This window comes from Cetorhinus maximus, chromosome 12 (genome assembly GCF_964194155.1).
Source record: "Cetorhinus maximus chromosome 12, sCetMax3.hap1.1, whole genome shotgun sequence".
Lineage (NCBI taxonomy): Eukaryota > Metazoa > Chordata > Chondrichthyes > Lamniformes > Cetorhinidae > Cetorhinus > Cetorhinus maximus.
The window spans coordinates 26579041-26606618 of NC_135890.1; the positions used below are offsets into that span (position 1 = coordinate 26579041).

Below are 27578 nucleotides of genomic sequence, written 5' to 3' on the forward strand. Positions count from 1 at the left end.
AGCCAAACCACCTTTGTCAACCTACATCATTACATATACTAAGTTACCAATGATAACACACATATACATATTTAACAATATCTTGTTTAAAAAAAAGACATTGTTTGCCAAAGCTCTTCGTCTTACACTCATCAGGACAATTTGCAACAATACCAAATGCAAAGGGAACAACAATTTATATTATATGAGAAGAGAGTGTTGATTGGTTGGCAAGTGGACTCTGATTGGTAAAGGTATATGCTATAAATCATAAGTTTATTGAAAACATTCTACTAAGTGGAATAATCCAACATAATTATCAGCCAAGAATGCGATTTTTAAACAATTTGATACAAATTTTATACCTATTCTTCGTTAACCATGCCCCCTTGTGGTAAATTCCTGTAATTTTGGTTTTGCTTTGCTCAAGAAGCCAGTCCTGTGTGAATGTACTCTGGGGTACTTCGTTTAAATCAATTAACAGGTGACCTAATTGATCTCACATTTGAACTATTCCTGATAAACTTAAACTTCATTTCGAAGCAGTGCTTTCAGTATCAAGTACATTCCCATAATAGTCCATATATTTCTTTTTATTGCTGAAAATAAGACATGCTGTTGAAGCTTTTCATCTTGCATTCATCAGGACAGTATCTCAAGAATACCAAATCTCAAAGGGAACACCAAATTTATGCTGTAAGAGAGGGTGCTAATAGGTTAGCAGGTGGGCTCTGATTGGTAGAGTCTTGCCATGGAGAAAGAATCAGGGAACAGTTAATTGCCAAGCTTTTGTTTAATTTCAAACCAGGCAAGTTGACTCTAATTGGTCAAGGCATTGCAATGGGGAATGAACCTGAGAATCGCTGTCCCATAAGCTTTTGTTTAGTTGAAATAGGTGCAACACATGGACATGTTCTTTCTGCTTGCAAAGGACAGGACCCTTTGTAGCTTCCAGCACATGTAAGTGAGCCTCATTGCGAGCCCGAATGATAATCTTAAATTGGTTCAATTACTTAAATCACTGGCCCTCTATCCAGCTCTACTTGTCCCACCCCCCACCCCTTAAACCAGCTTATATTTCACCTCTTTTCTATTTTTCCTAAGTTCTGTTGAAGAGTCATACGGACTCAAAACGTTAACTGTGTTCCTCTCCGCAGATGCTGTCAGACCTGCTGAATTTTCCAGGTATTTTTGTTTTTGTTTTGGATTTCCAGCATCTGCAGTTTTTTGCTTTTATCTTAAATGGGTTGTTAGTTTAATAAACGTTGTTCATTCACGGATGTTGTTCAATCACGGAATCACACCTAATGTTGAACACTACGTTGTGAGTTTTGCAAACACTGGCTGGTTGAGTACGGTCAGCACTTTGTCTGTTGCAAACAGCCAAAAGGACATGCTATTTGATACGATCCAGTCATTGGGACGTACGGCCTACATGCCAGGCATCACATCAGCCCTGAAATTCATTTACCAAATTACTTGTGTGTGGTAGGAAGAACATCTTTTTGGTTTGATGGTAGCATCCTGTTAGTGCAGAATACCACTTGCGTTGCTACTGCATAGTAGCAGTGTGAAACGTCTAGCTTCACTTATTGCTCAAATTTTTGAGACACCTTTCAGGGTAATATGAGGTAGACTGGACACTTTTCAGGAATGATTGGGCCTAAAGCTGCCACTTTCATGAGTTTGCGCAATATAAAGTGAGCAATAAATTGTTGTTCCCTTTGAGACTTAGTATTTTCACGATTCTGTCCTGATGAGTGTAAGATGAAAAGCTTCAACGGCAGGTCTCTTTCTTCAGCAATGCTCAGGTTTTGTACTACCAAGCAACTATGGGCTGGATTTTCCTCTGTGCTCTAAGTGCTGTGGTGGGCGGGAAAAGCAGCCATTGAGTCCATTGTCCGGTTTGAATCGCCTGCTATGTACTAATTTTCCCTGCTCTCTTTCATAGGCACCTCTGCAAAAGCACCCTAGGGATACCAGGAGCCAGGCCCTCATGTCCAGCCCTGAAGACAGCACGGATGATGATTCTGTAGAAACACATGCAGAAGACCCGTCACAGTACTCACCCACACCCTCCACCAGCGCAGATACACACCTCGGTGGGACCTAGTTCTAGAGCAGCCTCGGGGTCACAAACTGGTGAGCACAGCTCACAATCCAGTCCACAGCAGGCGGAGGCAGGGACAACCAAGGTTGCCGGCACTCAGAGGACTGCTGGAGGCCAGGATTCTGCTGAGTCTGAGTCAGATGACGAGCCTTCTGGCTCGGTTCTAACTCAGTTGATGAAGCTGCAGTGACAGTCAGGGGAATATCAGGAAGGGGTGTCAGTTGTTTTCCACAGATTGCAATGTACGGTGGAGTCCATCCGCGTTCAAACTGAGGTTATAGTGCTGGCATGCCAGCATACTGAGGTCAACACTGGTAGGTTGGCAATTGCAATGGAGACCTTGGCCAGAGACATTGCACCTACGATGCTGCAGGAGTTGCACTCCATCATTGTAGGCATCCAGCAGTGACTATGCTATCTCACTCCAGCTGCGCGGTCCCCTCAAGGAGTGAGCCCAGGGGCCGCACACACCCATACGGAGGGCCACCAACAACTGGATTCTCTGGGGCCATCCATCCAGGTGACTTCAGAGTGTCCAGCCAATCAGCCAATCCCAATCCCCTCTTCCTGTGACTCCATCACCTCCAGCTCCACAAGACAAGGGGGGTGCGCCTGCACCACAGCAAGACACAAAGCAGGCTGGGACCCTCCAGGTCTCAGCCCTCCAGAGGATTCCCAAAGTCATCACAAACATGGAGTAGTAATCAGCGGGCTGCCCGCCTCCGCTGTGGATGTCAGGGATGCACCAAGATGTAGCAGTAGGGTTAAGGTGGTAAAGAAATATCAGGAGCGTAACAATGGCATAGGTATTTACCACACGGAAATACTTCTCAACACTAAATAGAAAGGCACCCATTACACATCTCCTCGTGTATGCTTCCTCTTTATGCTGTGTTGTGTTGTATTCAATCAGGTGTAACACCATGATCCCTACCTCCACTTACATCCATCTCACCACAGTATGTGTCCGTTCATCATTTCCAAAACAGTGATGCCTCACCCACAATGTAAAGTGTTCTTGGTGGAAGGCATCTCGTTCACATGATTTGCTGGGTCACCTCATCTTCATTCTTGGCTGTGTAAGACTGAGACTGAGGTGTTCACCCGACTCGTCTGAATTCTTGAAAAGGTGAAGGTGCAATGTAGAATAGATGCGGATATGCGCCTGGAGAAGGGGAGCAGTTCCAGGAATTTCATTTACTCACTGTCATCTGGCAGGGTTTTCATGCTAGGAGCCCATTCTCAAAGCTCGTGCGCTTTCCTTTTTGCCTTGCGCGTTGCAAATTCACCAAGTGTACATCTGCTAAGCTCATCAATAAGTGTGAGCACCTTGCCACCTCAATGTATTGGAAATCTCCCGATCATAGCCATATTATTGTCCTAGCACTCGAGGGTACAACATTGAGCATTTCCCACCTTGCAGTTGTCTGTATTACACCCGCAAGGGTCTCATCACAATGTACACTGGGCTATACGTTCATCTTAGCTTCCCATCACCTAAACACCCACCGAGGTCAGCGATGATGAATGCAAATGGTAACGCGCTGCAGTCAATGGAGCCTTTGAGAATGCTCTCGATGGGCATATGTTAGCTTGACGGGAAGACCATGGTGAGGGCAGCAATGGCTAGGAGTGAGGATGTAAAGAAGCCAATGTGTGCACTTTCTTATCAAAGAGGTGTTACCTTGATGGTGTAGTAGCATTTGAGTTTGCGAGGGCCAGGGCTGGCCATTGGGGAAGACTGTTTGTGTGAAAGAGGATGCATTTTGATGTATGGCAGGCAGGTTTGTGAACATGGTCATCCTGAGGTGCTCCACCTCTATAAAAAGGTCTGGCTAAATGCAGGCCCACATCCCTAACTTAGAGTGCTGGTAATAAACGTGATGGATATGAAGATGAGATTGAGGACTCAGTGATTTCAAAGCAACACCTGCGGAATGTCTTTGGCTGCCTTGGCACAACTGCCAACTTAGTATCACCACTGAGGTTTCACAGACTGCATTGTTCTGTTACTGGAGATGGATCTCCTGGAGGACTTTTGACAGACTGAAGGTACATTGTTATGAGCCCATGGATTTTTTTGGAACAGCTCCTGCCTCTTCTAGGCTGACATCGCGACTGGATCCTGGAGACATGCTTGAAGAGGCAGCAGCTTCTGATGTGTGATGCAGGGACAGCCTCATCCATTAGCATCTCATCTCAGCAAGGGCATATGCTCCCGAAGGTTCATCACTATCATTCTTCAAAGGATTGGGACAATGATGAGCCTAATATGTAACTGCCCACTCTCAGATTAATGTGGATGGCTGAAATGAGAGGGATGGCAATGCTGGTGTTCATGTTGGCCCATGAAAGGAGGGACTTGTATGAGGAAACTCAAAACTACTCATCATCCTTCAAGAAATCTGGTGGCTGAGGTTCTCGCATGCATGCTGGCCTAAGCTGGCCCTTGCTATCACCTCCTCCCCTGCATCCTCTTCTTGCTCAACCTCATTGCCCTCAATCCCTTTCGATGTCCTGCTCAACGGATGAGGCGTGCAGCTCCTCCATGCCAGCATCTAACAGGTCCACCCCACTTTGCAGTGCCAGGTTATGCAGCGTGCAGCAAACCACAATGATCCATGAGCCCCTCTGAGGAGTGTACTGGAGTGCTCTGCCAGATCTGCCTAGGCATCAGAATCACATCTGCAAGGTGCTCTGCTCTAACAATGTTCAGGTAGCAGTATGAGCATCGTTGTACCTTCTTTCAGCTGGATTTTGTGGCCACCACACAGGTGTCATCAGCCACGTCCTTTGCAGGTATCCTTTGTCACCAATGAGCCAACCCTGGATCCTATGTGGTCCCTTGAAGGTGTCTGGGATCTGCGATCTACTCAAGATGTAAGAGTCGTGGCAACTTCCTGGGTACCTTGCACAAACCTACATGATCTATTTCTTGTGGTTGCAGGCCGGCTGCACATTGAGTGGAACACTTTCCTGTTGATATAGTGGAGTGTCTGTTGCCAGGGAGCTTTAATGGCCACAGTCGATGGCCCCCTGCGCCTGTGGGAATCCAGAAATAGCTGCAAAGCCCAGTGCTCAGGCGTCCTGGCTAGCTTGATCTCTAGCGAAGTGCACATAGTTATGGGCCTTAGCAAAAAGGGCATATGTGACCTTCTGTATGCACTTGTGGGTGGAAGCTTGAGAAATGTCGCAGAGGTCCCCAGTGGAGCCCTGGAAAAAAAGTCACTCACGTAGAAATTAAGAGCAACATTGACTTTCAGAGCCATTGGCAATGGATGTCCTCCAGTCCCCATGGCATCAACTCCTGGAGAATGTGGCAGATGTGAGCCATCAGATCTTTGGACATGAGGAGGCCTTGGCGACACTGTCTCTCACTCATCTGCAATAAGGACATGCGTGCACTGTAGACCCTCGGTCTTAGGAGGTGTCTACATGCAACCTTTCCCTGAGCCTCATCCTCTGTGTCACCCTGCTGCTTGCTCATCAGGATGAAGCTCCTCCCTTTGGCGAGCCTGGCGCCACCATCACAATCTTCTCTGCTTTCTCTCTTGCCTTTACGCGATTACGCAGGCCGCAATAAATGCAGTCTCCATCTTCCTGAAGGTATCCTCTCTGCAGGATCCATGAGAAGGAAACATGATTGAGCATCAGCCTCCAAAAGTCCTATTACTGTCCATCACTCATGAATAACTGCAGATTCAAGGGCTTAATACCAGTGTCAACAGCTATTGCCCACTGAAATCCTGGACAGCACAATGTCCATTTCAAAGAAAATACTCCACCCATTATATAAGACTACACATAATGGAATACAGATGAGGGCAAATGTTTAGTGAGGGAGTGAGATTATTTCAGGGAAGGTTGAGGGTTTCCATATGTGAATCTGCCAGTGCCAAGATTCTGACCTCCTGCACAAAAACAGAATTACCTGGAAAAACTCAGCAGGTCTGGCAGCATCGGTGGAGAAGAAATCAGTTAATGTTTCGAGTCTTCATGACCCTTCGGCAGAACTGAGTATAGTTAGGAGAAAGGTGAAGTATAAGCTGGTCTAAGGTGGGGGGGGCAGGGGGAGAGAAGTTGAGGGTGGGATGATTGTGGAGATAAGCAAGCAGTGATAGGAGCAGATAATCAAAAGATGTCACAGACAAAAGGATCAAAGAGGTGTTGAAGGTGGTGATATTATCTAAGAAAAGTGCTAATTAAGAATGGAAGGCAGGATACTCAAGGTACAGCTCTAGTGGGGGTGGGGTGGAAAGACTAACAAAGTTTTAGTTTTAGATTTAAAAATAATGGAAATAGGTGGGAAAAGAAGAATCTAAATAAATTATTGAAAAAAAAGGGGGGAGGGGAAGAAACGGGGTGGGGTCTCCTCTACATTGGAGAGACCAAACGCAAACTGGGCGACCGCTTTGCAGAACACCTGCGGTCTGTCCGCAAGAAAGACCCAAACCTCCCTGTCGCTTGCCATTTTAACACTCCACCCTGTTCTCTTGCCCACATGTCTGTCCTTGGCTTGCTGCATTGTTCCAGTGAAGCCCAACGCAAACTGGAGGAACAGCACCTCATCTTCCGACTAGGCACTTTACAGCCTTCCGGGCTAAATACTGAATTCAACAACTTTAGATCTTAAACTCCCCCTTCCCCCATCCCCACCCCGTTTCTTCCCCCTCCCCTTTTTTTTCAATAATTTATATAGATTCTTCTTTTCCCACCTATTTCCATTATTTTTAAATCTAAAACTAAAACTTTGTTAGTCTTTCCACCCCACCCCCACTAGAGCTGTACCTTGAGTATCCTGCCTTCCATTCTTAATTAGCACTTTTCTTAGATAATATCACCACCTTCAACACCTCTTTGATCCTTTTGTCTGTGACATCTTTTGATTGTCTGCTCCTATCACTGCTTGCTTATCCCCACAATCACCCCACCCTCAACTTCTCTCTCCCCCCCCCCCCCCACCTTAGACCAGCTTATATTTCACCTCTCTCCTAACTATACTCAGTTCTGCCGAAGGGTCGTGAGGACTCGAAACGTTAACTGATTTCTTCTCCACCGATGCTGCCAGACCTGCTGAGTTTTTCCAGGTAATTCTGTTTTTGTTTTGGATTTCCAGCATCCGCAGTAGCTTTTAGCTTTTTGTTTTTATTTCTGACCTCCTGCTTTTAACCCACAACTGCAGCTTGTCCAGTCATCCAATTGCTCTTGACTCCATTCTCACTCTGAGGAATTTCCACTCTTAGAACAAGTGCTTATTACAGGGAGATCAATTAGTGGCAGGATTCAAGATTAGGCACACATGAATGAGCTTCGTTGCTTAACTCTCCTGATTCCCTGCATTGTCACTGAAAGGCTCCTAACATTTTTCAGCTCTGCATCTCTCCTCATTTGGTAATACCCAGTTCAGTTGGATGCCCCTTTAATCAGCCCCCCTTGTGCAGTGCAGCACACTTCCTTGAGGCCCTCAGAGCCCTGCCCAGAGTTTTGTCATTTTTAATTTCTGCTGCACCATCAATTCAGGTTTCAAGATGGTGGGGCTGAGCATTCACTACCAAAACAACTTGGACCCTCCTTGTCTGTCTGTGGAAACCCCTCCCATTGTCCTGGAGGAGCATAATGTTCAGGTTTCCCTCCCTTGTTTGAATCAGAGGGTTGTGGGTTCATGTCCCACTCCCGGAAACCAAGTACTGTGATTGTACTCGAAAGAGTTGCAATCTGTGACTGTTGATAACTCGAAAGAGTTTCCCTCCCCTGTAATCCTTAATCCCATTTTGATGGTGATGAATATCCATGTATTACTCTCTGAATCATTTAAGATGGATGTGCCTATGCCCCATGTAGGCCTTACCCCTTCTCACCTTGAGGCCTATTGCCTATTGCACAGTGACTACACCCCCCACCCATTGAGACGTTCAAGTGCCCCTACATTACTTTGTCCCCATCCACAGCTGCAGATGCCTACCCTGTGAGTGTGCCATCTGCAGCCCAGTGTTAGGCCAGAGACACCCCCGCCCCCAGACCAACACCCATTAAGTTACTACCACAACCTGCGCACATGCTGGGCCCCACTGACACTGGTCTGACATGCCCTCCCTCCCCAATGGACTGGGGCAAGGACAGTCTCTGCAAGCTCAGCAATGTAAATTGTAGCGCTTCTTCATTCCATGAACCTCCCATTCTGGCCCCAACTTGCTCATGTCCTTCTGTAAGAGACTCTCTCCACATTATGGACCAGACGACGCTTCCCCCCACCCGTACTCCCCCAGTTATTTGTCTGACTGCAACCTACCCCATTCTCCCTCCATCAAGTCGAGGCCTTCCACTGCAGTCCCTTACCTTGCCTGGGTCTGGTCTTTCTCCCCTCACCTCGGCACCCCCTCCCCTGCTGACCCCTCATCCTGCTGTACTTTACAACCCACCCCCGCCTTACTGCTGGTCTGGTACATAGAGCCTTGCCTCTGAAAGCCTTCTGAAAGCGATGTGGTGCTGCCCACGAAGCCTGCTGCAGAGTCCGAGGTGCTGCGAGCACTACACGATGCAAGGTTGGCAAACAAACCTCACAGGTCGTCAAGTGCACGTCACTTATATATGGTTGTGAAACACATTGGTCTAATTAGATGACGGTGTGGCTTATTGATGCAGCGTGGAGAGGTGATTCCAGCAAGGGTCCTTTCTAATAAGTGTTAATGACATTCAAATCGTGTTCCCAATATGGTGTAGCGGGAAATGCGCACCACCATTAAGATTCAGAGCTGACCATCGGAAACTGTTTTTACAACAACATAAAGCTGATTTTTTCGATCCCGTGATATCTTCCACTCCCACATGACACCCGCCACAGGAGGGAGCAGAAAATCCTGCCCTACATATTTTTAAAATTGTCTGCCACTTGTCCAAGGAGAAATCCTTGCGGTAAAATTTTCTTCAGCAGCAAGATCAGCAATGTACATGTATATTTTGTACACCAATCTCACCATTGCCAATTTATTCCAAACTTTTATGATTTTCTAGTTAGAATGAATAAGCAGAAGTGTAAATCAGTAGAGGCTCAGTCAATGGCTAATACTCTAACATGTTTCCCTCACATACAATCTACATCAAGCACAAACTTCAGACATATACAGACGTAGCATATAACTAACTGTTTGGGTATTTAAATATAAAAGAATTAGGTTTTCAAAATCCATTTGTATTGTGAACACTGCGCGTTGCTAAAGTCATTTATGTTACGTCAAAATTTCCTGGGGCATTTGTGCCCTAAATTGGACCCTATGAACATTAAAGTAAGACATCTCCAGGAAATCACCCTCCCAACCTTTACTGACTAGAAGGCTAAAGGAAATCTATCATATTAATTCTTAAAACTGTTCAGCAGGTATCTGCTGTGGGTCCAATGGCAAACATCTCTCATTGTGGTAAGAGACATTAGCGTCTTATTTTGTTCTCAATAGCAATCCAGATATAGTAATCCAGTACCAGCCAAGGATTATTCCTCACACAAACAGGCATAAATTTTTATATTACTGATATCTTCATATGAACAGCCAGGGCTCCAATTAATCCATCATTACTTGCTGCACCAACACAAGTCTGCTACGCCTCTTTTCAGCTCTCCTCCAATTCTGGTCTCGTGCACATCTTAGATTTGAATCACACCACCACTAGCATCTGTGCCTTTACCTGCTTTGGCCCCAAGCTTTGGAAATCTCTCCCTAAACTTCTCTGTCACTCTCTCATCCTGTAAGATGCTCCCAAAAATCTACATTTTTGGTGATCACCTGTCCTATATCTCATGAGGCCTAATGCCAAATTTTATATAGAACCATAGAACACTACAGCACAGAAAACAGGCCATTCGGCCCTTCTAGTCTGTGCCAAAATATTATTCCGCTAGTCCCATTGACCTGCACCTAGTCCATAACCCTCCAGACCTCTCCCATCCATGTATCTATCTAATTTATTCTTAAAACTTAAGAGTGAGCCGCATTTACCACGTCAGATGGTAGCTCGTTCCACACTCTCACCACTCTCTGAGTGAAGAAGTTCCCCCTAATGTTCCCCCTAAACCTTTCCCCTTTCACCCTAAAGCCATGTCCTCTCGTGTTTATTTCTCCTAATCTAAGTGGAAAGAGCCTACTCGCATTTACTCTGTCTATACCCCTCACAATTTTGTAAACTTCTATCAAATCTCCCCTCATTCTTCTACGCTCCAAGGAATAAAGTCCTAACCTGTTTAATCTTTCCCTGTAACTCAACTCCTTGAAACCCGGCAACATCCTAGTAAATCTTCTCTGCACTCTCTCAATCTTACTGATATCCTTCCTGTAGTTGGGCGACCGGAACTGCACACAATACTCCAAAGTTGGCCTCACCAATGTTTTATACAACCTCACCATAACATCCCAACTCCTATACTCAATACTTTGATTTATGAAGGCCAGTATGCCAAAAGCTTTCTTTACAACCTTGTCTACCTGTGACGCCACTTTCAGGAAATTATGTATCTGAACTCCCAGATCCCTTTGTTCCTCCACACTCCTCAGTGCCCTACCATTTACTGTGTATGTCCTACCTTGGTTTGACCTTCCAAAATGTAACACCTCACACTTTTCTGCATTAAATTCCATCTGCCATTTTCTGGCCCATTTTTCCAGTTGGTCCAGATCTCTCTGCAAGCTTTGAAAGCCTTCCTCGCTGTCCAATCTTAGTGTCATCAGCAAACTTGCTGATCCAATTCACCACATTATCATCCAAATCATTGATATAGACAACAAACAACAATGGTCCCAGTACAGATCCCTGAGGCACACCACTAGTCACAGACGTCCAGTCTGAGAAGCAATCATCCACTACCACTCTCTGTCTTCTCCCACACAGCCAATTTCGAATCCAGTTTACAACCTCTCCATGGATACCAAGTGTCTGAACCTTCTAACCTCCCATGTGGGACCTTGTCAAAGGCCTTACTAAAGTCCATGTAGACAACATCCACAGCCTTTCCTTCATCTACTTTCTTGGTAAACTCCTCGAAAAACTCTACAAAGTTCGTTAAACACGACCTACCACGCTCAAAGCCATGCTGACTATCCTTAATCAGCCCTTAGCTGTCCAAATAATTATATATCCAATCTCTCAGAACACCTTCCAATAATTTACCTACTACTGACGGTCAGGCTCACTGGCCTGTAATTACCTGGTTTACTTTTGGAGCCTTTTTTAAACAACGGAACAACATGAGCTACCCTCCAATCCTCCGGCACCTCACCTGTGGCTAAGGACATTTTAAATATTTCTGCCAGGGCCCCTGTAATTTCTACTCTAGTCTCCCTCAAGGTCCGAGGGAATATCACGTCAGGCCCGGGGGATTTATCTACCTTTATTCACTGTAAGGCAGCAAGCACCTCCTCCTCTTTAATCTCTATATGTTCCATGAAACTACTGCTTGTTTCCCTTCCTTCCTTATACACTATGCCAGTTTCCTGAGTAAATACTGATGCAAAAAAACTGTTTAAGATCTCCCCCATCTCGTGAGGCTCCACACATAGACGGCCACTCTGAACTTCAAGGGGACCAATTGTGTCCCTTACTATCCTTTTACTCTTAATATACTTGTAGAAACCCTTTGGGTTTACCTTCAAATTCATATGAAGCATCTTGGGACATTTTACTACCTTAAAAGGCACTAGATAAATACAAATACAACAGATTTCTCCTAACAAAATAACTTTAGGAATTTTTTTTCCAGATTTTGAAATACTTTATATTGAAAGTGCACTCTGCCCTTTTAAATAATATTCTAAATTAGCCAGGGTATTTTGATAGTCTTGTCAATTAAGCTCTATAAACTAATTCAGCTCCTTAATGTTGAAAAGCCCAGTAACTTTAATGATGTCACCATTATTCTCAGTCTAAATAAAAACAATGAAATGAAAAACTCACAAACAATTCTTTGAGAAAAATTATTTGTACCTTTAATGAGTTCAGGATACTGTGCCCTTCCTCAGTCTCTACATAGCAGTTATCACCCTCCATTTTTTTTATTTTAACACATCCTTTATGAAAGGTGCTAATGTCCAGGTCTGCAAACAGAAATGTGAAAGTTTAAATAAATATTTTTAATCAGCCAAGTCACTACATACCAAACCAGGTGTTTACTTATTCTAAAGTAGGACACATTATATAATTATAGTATATTCACAAAGTGCGAGAAACTATTTTCCACAATGCAGGTCATATAATGTTTAGTTGAATAAGTTTCCCTACATTGCTAATAGAAATAACCTTTGTCACACAGGCACAGAATGGCTTGATAAGGCAAGGAATGGGGAAAGATGATAATTTGGGCCATATCTTGGAAAGGCAATGTACAGTTTACCTTATCATTATTCATCATCAGGAGGGATATTCTTGCTTTGGAAGCAGTTCAGAGAAGGTTCACTAGACTGGGATGGGGGTGGGAAGGTTGGGCCTCTAGTGGGGATGTCAGAGTGGGGTCAGTGGTATATTTACCTAGAAGCTAGAAGTGGTTTTAATTGTACTCACTTTTTCTGGGTAACTATTGCTGTATGACTGTCAGAACCACCCGAAGTTTGCGATTTAAGTTGCATTTTCAGGTAGTTCCCATGGCTGGGCAATTGCCTAAAGAAAGTTTGAACTTCCTGGACAATTGCCATGCAATCCTTACGTGAGAACTTTTGGGTGGGGGCAAACAGGAGGGTCCCCAGCGCATCTTTTGGGTTCCCTCCAGATATACTGCCCTGGAGCTCAGAAGTCACGGTCCACTACTTATCCTTAAAATTCATGCTTTAAGCATACTATTTGACTCATGATCTCCTAACTAGAGGACATGAACAAACAAGCAACAATAAACAACTAACAAACAAAACTGACAGAAGGTTTTCCTTCCTCCTCAAAAAGATGGAATAGGTATGCCAGCTTAGTTCCACAATAAAATCTGCATCCAATAAAGATCATGCTTTCAAGTCCCACCCCAGCAGCCTGAGCACAAACAAAAAGCAAAAAAAAGTTACCGATGCTGAAAATCTAAAGCAAAAATACTGGCAACTGTCAGCAATCTGTAAGGCAGTTCAGACAAAAGTGTCTACACTAAAACTTTAATTAATCTATCCTCTGCTGAATTACAATAATTTCTCATTCCCATTTCTAGAATCTTGCTGTGTGCAAACGGTGGGCATATTTCCTGCACACAAGGTCTTGCGTTGCAGTGGATATCACTACCACTGGGCCAAAAGCTCAGGGTTCAGGCTCCACTCCAAGACAGAATGGCCAAGAAAGGTGTGTTCATAACGTGGCCAAACAGGTTGAATATTCTTCCAACCTATGTCAGGTGGAGAGATTCCTGGTCAGCCATGTGATGGAAAGAAATTGGAGCCTCTAATATCATTATTCATAACTCCAGGCTACAACATGCATGTAAAAGTGCATATTGCAATGGCAACACCAAGACCTTTGTGGGGGGGGGGGGGGGGCGCTGGTTGGCTCAGTTGGTTGGGCAGTGGTGTGGATCAGATTGGTGCAAGGAAATGATTAGCAGATTTAGGGAAGAAAACAAGGCAACAACACATACAATATTAACCAGAATACTGCATTTTTCCTGTCTCACGATAATCGCTTTTGGACCTTAACTAAGATTGGTCTCTGCTTCTGAAAAAAAAATTGCAGTTCAGCTTCACAAAATGCAGATAATCACTCACCAAACTTTACCGGAGTTACCAGGTCAATGCGAGTATCACTACTAACATTTTCTGAAGTCACTACCAATTGTTTCAAAGTCTTGTCATATTTGACCAGAACATCGTCCACATTTGCCCCTTGGTTGGGGGAAATTAGCTCGACGAAAGCGCGGTCAGCGGCCGGATAGCCATGTGGGTCCAGCGGTTTAACCGTCACATCGCAGGGCAGGCGGACTTTTAAAGAGCCGAATGGATCCACCAGCAAAGTCCAGCGTTTCAAGGGGCTGCCCTTGTGTCGGGAGCCCAGGCGGCGAGTGCCAGACACCGACCTCCGGGCCACCAAATGGAGACAACACTGGGCGCTCTCCCTCAGTAAAAACCCTCGGCGGCAAAACACAGCCAAGGAAGTCATGCTGGACCCGAGGGCAGAGGGGCAAAGCCGGGGTAAGCTACGGCCAACGGCCAGTTGATGTTGTTGTTTACGCGAGCGGAGAGCAGGGACTGTCGGGAGCTAGAGTCCGAGCACGCGCACTTCAAAGGCCCCCACGATCGCAGACTACAACTCCCATGGTACAGTGCGAGAAGCTGGCCAACCATCACACCCTGCAATGAGGGCGAAGCAGGCTGTCATACATTGATAAATGGCTAATCACCTACATAATTCAAGGGAATTTATAGAAAATGTAACAGGTGGCCTGCTGAGTTTTTCCAGCATTTTCTGTTTTTGTTTCAGATTCCCAGCATCCAGAGTATTTTGCTTTTATCTTTCTGAAAATGTGCTTGTTTAAAAAAAAACATTTGGTGAAGATTTAGCGAAGAATCGATGCCAAAATGCTTTTTTTTTCAAAATGGTGACCTATCTGTTTATTTCTGTTGTCATAGCATAAAGGATAGTTGGGGGAAAATTAATGCTACATCAATAAAGAAAAATGACGTATTTATCTGAATGTAATTCGTATTTACAGTGTACACGTTGTTTACACGCCATGATTGGGATAATTATTGTTGGTCATCTTTTCGGGAGGGTTGATTTATTCTAGTGGCTTTGCTATTGGCCCAAAGTTGCCGCTTATTAACCAATAGATGGGCAGGAATGAAGAGATTGGGGTTGCCGTGGTGATGACGCTTGTTGGCCACAAACGAAGAGATTGCGCGGAGAGAAATCAAGGGAGACAGACAGCGACACCCTCACCCTGAGGGAAAGCGGCTCCTGAGGTACATCTGATAGGCCGGGGCTCGAGGGCACTGAGCCAGAAACAAACGGGAAAGTCACTTGTTTACAAGTTTAATGTGCCGGCAAAACTCTCTGCCCGTCTCCTAACTCGCACCAAGCCAGGTGCACCCATCACCCCAGCCCTGTGCTCACTTGACCCCTGTCCTGTGCTCACTTGACCCCTGTCCTGAGCTCACTTGACCCCTGTATTGAGCTCACTGACTCCGTCCCGTGCTCACTGGGCCCCTGTCCCGAGCTCACTGACCCCCATCATGTGCTCACTTACCTGTAATCACTGATTCCAGCCCTGTGCTCACTGGCCCCTATGCTCACTGATCCCTGTACTCACTGACCCCATCCAGTACTTGTTGACCCTTGTCCTGAGCTCACTGACCCCTGTCTGATGCTCACTAACCCCAGCCCTGTCCTCACTGCCCCCTGTCCTGTGCTCACTAACCTACTCTGGCTTTTGGTCCAGTAATGCTTTGATTTTAAAATTATCTTTGCCTTCAAAATCTACCATTACCCGCTTACCCCCACCCCACTCCTCCATCTGTGTAACTTCCTCCAGCCCCACAACCCTCATGAATCTCTGTGCTGTTCCAATTCTGGCCCCTTGTGCATTGCCCACTCCCTTCACCCCAAAATTGATCGCCTAGACTTCAGCTGTCTGAGTTCTGAATTCTCTCTCTAAACTTTTCAACTTTTAAGGTTCAGCTTAAAACCTACCTCTTTGACCAAGCATTTGGTCACCTCCCCTAATATCTTCTTTGGCTGAGCGTCGATTTATTCATTTTGTCTGATTGCCTGTGAATTGCCTCAGGATGTTTTATTACGTTAAAGGTGCTATCTAAATGCATTATTGTTGTCAATCCCATTTACGGTGAGTAGAATAAGTGAAAACTCTATCTCAACTAATGTCGGTTTTTACTCACTGCCCCTATCTATCTCTGGAGTCTGTATATTATCAAATGTCTGCACAAGCCAATTTATATCGGAGGCTCGGGGTGTGTTATGGCACAGCCGATGGTAAATGCTGAGTTGTTCAAATCCCAGAGGGAAACTTGAAACAACTGCCACAACTTGTTTTGCAATTTATATAAATTTCAAAATGCGTGCCTTGAGCTCAGTAGTAATAAGACCACCAAGTCTTATAGGTTTCTTACCAAACTAAATTAAACCTTTATTAATAGAAGAAATGATTTTAAATACATACATAGATCTACAAATCATTACTATGATAACTTCTAAATCCCCCTAATAAATCTAACCTCTAGTTACACTTTCGTTAAGGCAACAGTAAGACATGTACTGCAGAATTTCCCCTCATTGGGTGGGTGCAGTGGGCAAGCCTGTTGGGCTGGCCCGTGAGTGGTAACGCAACGGACCCCGACCACGATTACCCGCTGGCTGGCCAATTAACAGCCAGCTAGTGTGAATCACGTGCTGAAACGCTCAGCGCTGCCTGTGGGGGGGCGGGGGGGGTGGGTGTTGGGATGGGTGAGTGCAGAAGTCAACACCTGCACTCTGTGACTCTGTCGCATGAGCAGGGACATGTTAAAAATTAGATTTAAACATTTTTATTTTATTTTTAATTAACATCGAAAAACCTCCTCCCACCCTTGGATGAGGTTTCCTCAAAATTCCAAAGGCCGCTTGGCCTTTTCACCCATCCGCAAACCGTAAGGTTGGACAGACAGGGAAAAATTCACTTTTATTAATTTATTAATGGGCTTAACAGCCCTCTTAATTGTCAGTGGGCGCGCAGCTGCCTCCCACGTGTGCCCGCCGACCGAGATATCGCGCGAGGGCACGATGATGTTGGGTGCTTGCCTGATGTCATTGTGAGCTATTTCACGCTAGTGAGTGCCAGGCGTGTGCCTCTGTGCCAGGCGTGTGCCCGCACGCCAAGGTGAAAATCCAGCCCATAGATTTTAAAAGACTCAGGCAAAGAAATATGATACCCTGAACAGCCAATTAGAAGTGAGTTTCCTTAACATCAGCTCTTTGTAGACAGCAGCTTGAGGCGTAAATACTGAAGGCTTTTCATACTTGTTAGACCTTAAAATGCCTGCCTTTACACACAGCCTTCTCTCCTTTATATATATTTTCCTCTTTGAATGCAAATTCCCATTATTTCACTATGTCTTTGGACTTTACCTCCCTGATCATAAAAAATTATCATAATACCAATTTTACCAGTCATCTTTGGGAAAAATAAACACACTGGGCAGCATTTTCCTGTCGGAGAGTGGGGGGGGGGGGCGGGTCCCGCTCGCCGACACATAAAATTATGCGTGGTGACGTCGGGCAGGCACCCCGATGTCACCGCGTGTCATTCTGATCCTCAGTTCAGCGGGCGCGCAGCAGAGTTGGCTGCGCACCCGCCGAACTGTCAAAGACCTATTAAGACCTGTTAAAAACCAATTAAAGTACTTAACTGAACTGGCCGTCCAACCTTAAGGTTGGCAGGCAGGTGAAGAGCCCAGGCAGCCTTCGCATTTTTCATGAAACCTCATCCACGGGTGGGAGGAGGTTTTTAATTAATCAAATAAAAAATTTTGAAAAAAATCATTGACACTGTCACATGAGGGGACATGTTTTAAAAGTTTTTTTATCCCCTTTATTTAAATTTTAAAACCTTAAACTGATCTCCCTGAGGCCGATCTCGGCGCATGCACAAAAGAGCACAGGGAACCACTCAGGGAATCTCCACCACCCCCGCACAGGGGCTCAGCGCTTCTGGGCACGCGTAAAATGGTGGCGCGTCCCCAATTGGGGGCGCCGATCAGGTTCGCGCTTGCTCCCGCCCACCCCCGCACAACCCTCCTAATGGGGGAAAATTTCTGCCCACTGCTTCTGAATTCACCTGGCTAGGTGACACATTTCACCCCTCCTTTGAAAACAATCTAGTCTGGTTTATTTTAAAATGTAAATGTCCTTTTACACCTTACATCCAAAACACCCCCCCATGTTTACCTACTTAACATTTCAAACCTAGCTCATCTTCTAATACATCAAAGCCTTCAGACCAGCTGCCTTTAATCCAATTAAGTCTCTCTGACACACAGACACATATAGACACAGATACCACTATTTTACAATAAATTCCAAAAACAATCTTCCTGACAGTTGATTTACAAGATACGAAATTAACTAGAAAGTTGTAATGAGGTAATAACCAAAGCAGTTTTGAGGGATTGATTGATCGTATAGGATTGGGTGAGCAGATGCTAGGACAAGAGGTGCGGGTTAGTGATTGACTTTAGATTTGAGGTTAGGATTTGGGTGAGGGGTTGGGGTTATGATGAGGATGCTTTTGATACTGCCATCTTTACTAGACATGTCAGTTTTAAATGTAAGAAATAACCGTGGGGATTGAGGGGGTGGGGAGGGGATCAGGAAATTACACAGTTTGGGACTGCTTTATTTCCAGCTAGAGAATGGCTGACTGGTGTTATGTGACAATGAGATAGCTTGGTGTGACTTGGTGTGAAATGTTACAAGAAGTGGGAGTCCACACGCTGGATGCAAAAGTGTCCAGCTCCTCTCGGCACATCTCCCTTGCCAAGGCTTTGTAAGATTCTCTGCTTTTGTTATGTTTAATAGGGTCTCATCCTTAATCAAACATATGGTCACATGTATGCACACACTTTTTAATTTTGGGCCATGGTTTTATGTCAACATTTAACACAATGCCAATAATGCAAATATTTAGAATGGAAATCCTGTAAGTAAACAGTGGCCTGTAATGATGTAATTACAGGATCAGGTCAATAGGGGGTGCATTAGAGTACATTTGATTTAAATCCCTCCCAACTCTGTCACCATCTTGCAAATAAAAAAGCTTCTAGTCATGAACTGTCTGTGGACAATATACAAGTGTTTTAGAATATTTTCCTGCGATTCTTGGGACTCTAGTTTACCTAGAGGAGGAGCAGAAAAAGTGAGATTAGAATGATGTTGGATTAAGGAATCTACTCAACTTCAGAAGAAGCATGAGCTCAAGGTTGCTAGCAGGGATCCCATGGATGGGGAACCAGGGCTTCAGGGTGGGGGGTGGGGGGGGTGGGGGGAACTCGAGCAACAAATGAAAAACTAGAAGAATATGGTGACAAACCTTCAGCTGACACCTGCTCTTCCACTATTCCATCTGTTAATGCCTTCAGCTATTGCCCTCAGAAATTCTAATGCTCATCTGCAAATGTGTGTTGTGGGTGTGTAGGTCAGAATCCTGGGCCAAGATTTTTGCCCTTGGTGGGCTCGGCGGTGGTGAGCGGGAGCAGTCGGGAAGCTTGGGGATAACTCCCTACTCTTCTTTGCAATAGTGCCTTGGCACCTTTTACACCCAGCTGAGAAGGTAGACAGCCTCAGTGGTAACACCTCATCTGAAAGATGGCACCTCCAATAGCAAGACACTCAATACTGCAGTGAAATGTCAGCGTTAAATTTTGTGCTCAAGTCCTGGGCCTGAATTTTTTGCTCGTCGGGCACATGCGATCGGTTGGCCCGGGAGCAGACGGGAAACGCGATCCCCAACCGCAATCGGCCCCTGACCGTGATTTCACGCAGGCTGGCTGTTATGTTCCTTCTGCTCAATGAACACTGTTGCACACTTATCTACTGGTGAGTGGGTTGGTAAACAATAAACTGCGGACGCAGGGACCAATGTAAAAGGAAGCACATGCTGTTTATTAACACGAATTATCATGCACTAACACGTGTGTACTTCTCAAACCAGATCCTATTCTAAACTACTGATTAACATTGTAGCCTGTGCTACACAGAAATTGGGTAATGCAATCACTTAGTCAATCTGCTCACATTCTGTTAAAGGCGTATTGCACCTCAGATTACCACATCCCTCTCCCTTTACTCGAAAGTACAATTTACAATCTTTACTATATATCAATTGTTTACATAAATAAACTAATTACAAATTCAGTCTCTCTGGAGGCTTCTTCAAACATGTCGAATGTCGTAGCTCTATGACTTCGGATGGTTTATCCAGGAGTCATCTGTTTACTAGGCCCTCCAGTAGGAACCTGTAAGTTTGTTTCTTTGGCTCTCTCTGACTCAACGGATCCTACAGGCACTTCCAAACCAAGTGGAGTTCCTTCCACATGTGATGTATTCTCAAACGGGAAAGCTTTCACCCTCTTCAGGCCCAAACGCATGCACTCCTGCTGCCCTCCCCTCCAAGTTCAACAATATGAAGGTCAACTGTCAGGAAGGTTCTCAAAATCAGGATGTAGGGCAAGGCTAAGTTCAACGCTGTATGATCAGCTTCCTGTTGTGTAAAAAAAAATTTGTGGCCTTGTTAGTAATTCCGCTTTTTCTTCCAACATGTCTTCTTTTGATGGGTTTTCTTCTTGGCAGCACTGACTTTAATCTGGGCTTCTTTTCAGTTTCCCTATTGGCCAGACTAGGCTCAGGTATAAGGTCAATTTGAGTGAACTCAGTGGTTGAATCTTCCAGCATTTCCTCATCTGTCAGCTCCTTTGAAAACTCAGGGGTCTCTATTTTTAAAGCTTCTTGGCTTTCACGATGCTGATTCTTCAGCTCTTCCATTTCTTTTTTATATTAGTTGTTTCCTGGAGAATTAGGTATTGTTGTGTTTTCTCAACTAATTTATTCTTAATCTTGGCCAGAGATATGCCGAATTCTTTCTGTTCGTCCGCATATCTTTTTAGTGGTACAAATTGGGACCTGAGGGAACCTTGCAATATGCGAAAGCCCTTCGGCAGATTTTCTTTTTCTTTATGGAGTTTACTAACTTCAACTCGAACTTTGTCCTGAATCATCAGCTCTATGAGTTCCTTTTGTTGAGTCTTTTCATACTCCTTTTTCCAAACAGTAACATTTCTTGCTTCTGATTGAGATCTCAGTAGTCTCTCAAGATTAATCTCTCTTAACCAGTTTCTTCTGAGGAGACTCAGTCCTCTGCCTGCTATCACTAGTAGGGATAGATTAACAGACTGATTTCCATACTGTACTGGATCCTTGCATATACCTCTTACTCCTATGTCTTCACCAGTATACGTCTTTAATTTAGCATCTGAATTTTCCAGATTTAATGGGTGGTCTCCTCCTTTTAGATATTTGAATGTATGTTCCCCTATTTGAATGTATGCCTCCGCATCCACCTCCATTCGGATGGGTTTCTTGTTGGCTTTCACTGTCACGTAGATTGGCTCTGTTTTGCCCATTTTTAAGTTGTTTAATGAATAAATATCTGAATCTGTTTCTTCTGGTTCCTCTATTACGTGGATTTCATGATTTCTACCTTTTTGCTTAAAGTTTTGTCTTAATCTGTCTTTACAGTATCGCATAATGTGCCCATTATGATGGCAGAAGAAACACTCAATTCTTTTAAATTGTCGTTCACTTGCAAGCTATCTGGTTCTATTTCAGCCGTTATTATTGTAAGTTTTCTCTGTTAAACCATTGCTTTTTGCTGGTCTGTTAATGGTGGCTGTTTCCCGCCTTTCCACGGAGCCCTGTGCTTCCACGCCATTTCTAACCGGTGCTTCCCTCCCACCGTGAAGGACGGCACCATTTTGTGCTCCCTTGATTGCTTCTGAATCCCTGACTGCACTCTCCATTGCGAGCACCAACTCCAACGCCTTGCTGAAGTCTAAATTCGTTTCTGACAACAACTAATCGGTCTCTTAACATGTCGTTAATTGACGTCCCAAACTCACAGTGCCCCGTCAGTTGTTTTAAGGCTGCTACATAGCAAGTAACTGTCTTTCCAGAGGTGCGACACCTCGAATTAAATTGAAAAACGCTGCGTTGTTACCAAGGGTTTTGGCTGAAAGTGGCTTTTCACAAGGTTTACTAACTCATCAAAACTCTTGGAATCTGGGGTGTTGGGGTGTCGTTAGACTACAAATTAGGCTGTATGTTTTACTGTCACATATTGGTAAGAGGATCGCTCGCCTCTGCTCCTCACCCGATATGTCGTTGGTCAAAAAGAAGAACACAAGGCATTCAATCTAATGTGACCAGTCACCGGTGGTCTGATCAAACAGTTCGATACGGCCAAACTGTGGCATACTGGAGGGAGATAACTTAAATGACTATGATGAAAGCTGTACTTACAAACGCCTTCCAAGGTACAGCTGATTTACTTCTGTTTAATTTCCGCGGCTCTCTTTACTGTCGTCAACTGATCATGTTTTGCCTCGTCACCAATTGTTATGTTTCTTCTGTCGGGTCGCTTTGCTCAATGAACGCGGATGCATGCCTATTTACCGGTGAGTGAGTTGGTAAACAATATACTGCAGACGCAGAGACCAATATAAGAGGAAGGACATGATGTTTATTAACACAAGTAACAGAGCACGAACACAATGTGTGATTCTCAAACCAGACACTATTCTAAACACTGATTAACATTGCAGCCCACACTACACAGCGATTGGGTAATTCAATCATGTGGTCAATCTGCTCACATTCTCTTAAAGGTGTATTGCACCTCAGATTACCACACTCGCCATTAACTGCCGTGTTTAACAGCCAGCGTTTAATGCACGCTGTGAAAGGCTCAGCACTGCTGGTGGGGGCGGGGAGAGGACGGGCACCGACGTCACTGCGGGTGCTGGTGGGCGCTTCCACTGAGCTCCCTGAAGGCAGACAGCTGCCTCAGGGAGCTGCAAACCTCCACAGAATAAACGAAACAACAAAAATGTTGCGAAATATGTCCATTCAGCATAATCAAACACCTGAAAGCATACCTCAAAAAAACAGCCCCCAGATATCACTTTTCATTTTACATCCCCACGGAGATTTCATCCCGCCCTGGATCAAGGTTTGAGCAAAATTGTAAAGGCAGCCTGGCTGATTGGCCCATCTACCAACCGTAAAAGTGGACGGGCCATGAAAAATTGCTCTCAAGTGCCTCCTTAATGGGCTTAATTGCCCGCTTAATTGCTGGCGGGCGTGTTTCCGACTGCCACGTGCACCCGCTTAGTGAGATATCACGTGAGTGCACAATGATGTCAGGACGCTCACCCGATGTCATCTCGCACTATTTTGTGCCCGTCCGCGGGACATAAAATTCTGGCCCTGGAGTGGGACTTGAACCCAGAACCAGAGTACGACAAACTGAGCTAAGGCTAATACTTAGGCAGGGATTAAGGCTGTTTGCAAACCCTCAATTCATAGGTCACTATTTCAAGGGGAAACCTGTAATAATGGTTAGGCAAGAGGGGTCTTATGTGGGAAGAGGGACGGAGAAAGTGGGCAGTAAATTTAGGAAGCAGAATAATTAATCAGAACCCTGCGCCTCACTTCGCTGATTAGTGAGGAGACAATGCATATGGGAACACAGGTGCTCTCTGGGAAGCTGACATTGATTAATGATATCTTTTCCCCAGTTCAAAGCACCAAACAAGACTAAAAGCAAAATACTGCGGATGCTGTGAAACAAAAACAAAAATAGCTGGAAAAACTCAGCAGATCTGACAGCATCTGCGGAGAGGAACACAGTTAACATTTCGAGTCCGCATGACTCTTCATCAGAACTAAGGAAATACAGAAATGAGGTGAAATATAAGCTGGTTGAGGGGGGTGGGACAGGTAGAGCTGGATAGAGGGCCAGTGACAGGTGCAGGCAAAGAAGAGTTTTCCAAAGATGTCACAGACAAAAGGGTGTTGACGGTGGTGATATTATCTAAGGAATGTGCTAATGGTGACATTAAGGGTAGCCCATTTTGATCCCTTTCCCCCCCACCCACCCCGCCCCCACTAGGGCCATCTGTCACTTGCTTGTCCTGCTTTCTACCCTTAATGTCACCATTAGCACATTCCTTAGATAATATCACCACTGTCAACACCCTTTTGTCTATGACATCTTTGGCAATCTCTTCTTTGCCTCCACCTATCACTGGCCCTCTATCCAGCTCTACCTGTCCCACCCCTCCTCTACCAGCTTATATTTCACCTCATTTCTATACTTCCTTAGTTCTGATGAAGAGTCATACGGACTCAAAACATTAACCAAACAAGACTCTTCCTCGTCTAATTACTTCAGGAGCACCTCCATGCTCCTAGTCATTAAAATACACTGAGAATTGCCAATATTGAGTCCTTTCTGGTTAACTTGACCTAACTCTGCTTGCCACCTTTAAATAGCTGCAGGACTTTAAATCCTGAAGTTATGGATGACTCCTGCTGCCCGCACACAACAGCAGAACCCGGTGGTGTTCCAGCAGGTGTGCTGCTCATTATTCAAATTGACTGATCCATGCTGATATTAGGCCAGCGTCAGGTGCACATACATGGATTGCCCTTTGCACTACACAATGGCCGAGTAGAAGTTTCGTGCCTCATAATTAAATGAATGTCCAATAATCAAAATTCCTCAGGAACGATTTGCATGAAAAATAGTCAAAGTTGCAATTTTCAACATCCAAAATGCCATTTAAAAATCCAAGAATGCCACATAACAATTTGCCATTTGACCAATTTGGTCAGTGTGTCAGTGACCCTTCCATTATATTACAACAACCTGTTATAAAATAATTTATCCTCCAGTTTGCCTTGAGCAACTGATTGTCAAGTTAGGAAATACAGTACAAGTGCAATAACCATCTTAAAGCTGGCCCCTAGTTTCAAACTTGCTGTGGAAAGCACTTCTCATATCACGAGAGGGCCAGAATGAAAGGGGTTGAAAACCTGCAATTCAGAGGGAGGCTGCTTTAAAATCCAATAAAGGCCAGGATCATTATTATTCAGCTCCAATCTTCTCCCTAATGCTCCCAAACTTTTACTTCCCATAATACTGACCAAATCTTGCCCTCCAAATAATATCTGAGCTTTGCTCTCAATACTGCCAAATGCTGATCCATAACAAGTGGAGAATCCTGGCTTCATCCATTACTGCCAAATGCTTCCCACAATTCACTTGGATCCCTCACCCCCATTCTCTTAAATCCTTCAACCTTCTTCCCGAATTTTCCCTCACCTCAGAATCAGCCTTCCTATGATCCCAGCTGAGGTTACCCCTGGACAAGCCTGACCCCAGAGTGGAACCCAGCTTGATAGATCTTAACTTTAAATTTGTTTGTTTAGCTACGTGAAGAGGGCTACTAAACAGAGTCACCGGAGTCAGCTAATGAATTTTTAACAAAAGAATAGAACACTTATTAAACAAGAAAAGATGAACTATATTGCAATACTCCTTCACCCACAACTATACCTTTACAGACGTGTACAGGTTTGTAAGGATAACACAAGTTACAAAAACTACTTTATACTCTAATGTCCACAGCAAGTACACAGTCCATATAAACCAATAGGCATCCCGTGGTCAGACACACCACACTCTGAAACCAAGTGACAGATGCCAGCTCAACTGCATGCTATGGGTCTCTCCTCAAGCGCAACCCCCCCCCCCCCCCCCCCCCCCGCGAGGGTTTCCAATCTCCACTCTCCAAGAACTTGCTTTGGAATCTTCTCCCAAACCAATGCTTTCTCTTAGACACTTTCCGAAAGGGGTCACCTCCAGGGTTTCAAACTCTCCTTCCCATGTTCCTCTTCCCTAGGTCACCACATGCATTCAAGCTATCTCCCATGCACTCTCTCTCACCGACTCAGCCGTCAACAGTACCACTGCTTCACATGCCCATAGCAAAGAGTTACAGACTTTCAGTTGTCTCTTTGGACCTTCTGACTTTTCCCAAGCTGTCATCTTTTTAAGCTTGAAGCTTGGAGCCTTTCTCTCTGCTCCTTACTTTCACTTCCACAGAACAGGACCTTTTCCAGGTTCCTGTCCTTCCTTTGACTAGGAGGTCCGCTTGGAACTTTCTTCTGTTCCACTCCCCTGGATTCAGGGACTTTTTCCTTTAGCTTGGGACTGGCTATCTGCCTCTTCTAGATTGCTTCTGCTTGGCAGTTGTCTTCAAAACCAACTGAACTCAAACAACTTCCAAATCAAACTGCTGTTTCTAGTTTCTTCTGTTTGTGTCTGTGGGAGGGACCTGCTTCTCTGGACTCCTGTTGCCAGGCAACAGCCCAGTTTTCTCTCTTGTTTACTTAACTTCTCTTACAGTCATAAACTCTCATTAGAAATGCAAACACGGTTTAAAGTGAAACTAAAACTCAACTTGACTTTTTCTTAACACACAAATACAGAAATACAAATCAAAGTTAAACTTTAAAGCTAAAACTCATTCCTAACACTCAAAAATACAAATATAACTTATTATTTCCTAATACTACTCCCATATGCGCCTCTTCTCCTCAGTGCCAGAACCAGAGACTTTGATTCTCAATACTTTCACATTCTAAGACCCTCTCTGTTACTCTTAAATCTCAAAAACCTTTCCCCACCATCAAGCCTTCAGACCCCAGGCTCCCCTATCAAGTCCCTGAATACCACTGACACTCAAAGACACTTGGCCCACATTTTCCATACAGTGCCCTCCTCCATGCTTTTACCTTCATCTCCATCATTATTAAAGATGGAGATGACTGGAGCCAACACTTCATTCTCTATTTTTAGTTAACATTTTTATTCTCACTCTCCTCTCCATGTCCTGATCCCCTGCTTCATTGCCCCTCATTTACCTTAGCTTCATCGTAAATCTCTCTGCCATTGTAGAAAGCTTCCACTGTGTGCCATCTTGAATATTTTACTAGCAATATCTGTGAATAATATAACATCAAAAACACAAATCAGATCTTTTTTCTGATGCAATTTATAATACTGTATGACTGTAAACCCCCACTAGGTGGCAATCTGTGCTAAGAGTTTTTGGATGCCTACATTTATGAGAACATGGGGCTGATGAACCCTGCCATCAGGCTCAATGGGCGGGTAGGGGGCTGGGGGGCGAGATCAACAACCCACACTGTGTGGGAAATAGTCACTCAATGTGATTTTCCCTGAAATGGCCAAATAATGGCTAGAGGGCAGGATTGGGCGGGCTCTCGAAACTGAAGGACCAGAGGCCACCCTGCCTGAAAATAGCATCAGGATGCCATGGTGGTAAGAGAGGGAGAGGGCACTTCAAAATGGAGGCACCCTCTCCAATATTTTCAAACTTTAAATTAAAAATGGTCTTTGCAACTGAGCCACCACTGTTGTGGGGGGAGAAACTCTGTTCATGGCGGCCTATTGCTGCTGTTGCACCCCTGCACCCAAGCAGGCAGGCAGGGAGAGCCTCTGAGCCTGCCTGGAGGACAGACACTGCCTCACCCCATTCCCACATCACCCCAGTTGGCCACCGGGCAGCAGTCACCAGACAACTAACTGGCCCCTGCCCCTCTCAGATGACTGAAAGGTCCTGCTGCAAATAGAACAAGATACTGCAAATGATTTAGTTTTGGACAAGTTGCTGGTTCAGGACTTTTCCTCTCCTTGTGTTTTCTCTCTGCATCTGATATGTGTTTGCTTTTGAAGGAGGCTACACCATATTTTACTTGGTTGTACCAGGTGCAGCGATCCTGGGCAAGCTTCTCCCAGGACTCGAAGTCAATATCAAAACTCCAAAGTGAAGTGCGTAGAGTGTCCTTGTAACACTCTCTTTGACCGCCATGAGAGTCAGCAAGGTGAGAGCACAGTGGAGACCCATTG

General features: G+C 44.8%; 2 protein-coding genes across 9 annotated transcripts in view; one reads left to right on the forward strand and one right to left on the reverse strand.

Annotated features, from left to right (window-relative positions):
• Window positions 1–14266, reverse strand: part of fam185a (family with sequence similarity 185 member A) — an 85509-nt gene extending 71243 nt beyond the window's left edge. For 7 of the 8 annotated variants that reach the window (XM_078553270.1, XM_078553268.1, XM_078553267.1 and 4 more), the window contains exons 1-2: window positions 13804–14241; window positions 12059–12168 (exon numbers count right to left, since the gene is read on the reverse strand). In XM_078553270.1, coding sequence (XP_078409396.1) covers window positions 12059–12168; window positions 13804–14194 — 501 coding nt within the window. In that variant the 5' untranslated portion in view covers window positions 14195–14241. Of the gene's footprint in view, window positions 1–12058; window positions 12169–13803 lie in introns of all 8 variants that reach the window. The other variant, XM_078553265.1, reaches the window with a different exon arrangement.
• A 614-nt stretch (window positions 14267–14880) lies between these two features.
• Window positions 14881–27578, forward strand: part of ccdc146 (coiled-coil domain containing 146) — a 151333-nt gene continuing 138635 nt past the window's right edge. The window contains exon 1 of the mRNA XM_078553226.1: window positions 14881–14997. The gene's annotated coding sequence lies outside the window, so the exon portion shown is untranslated. The remainder of the gene's footprint in view (window positions 14998–27578) is intronic.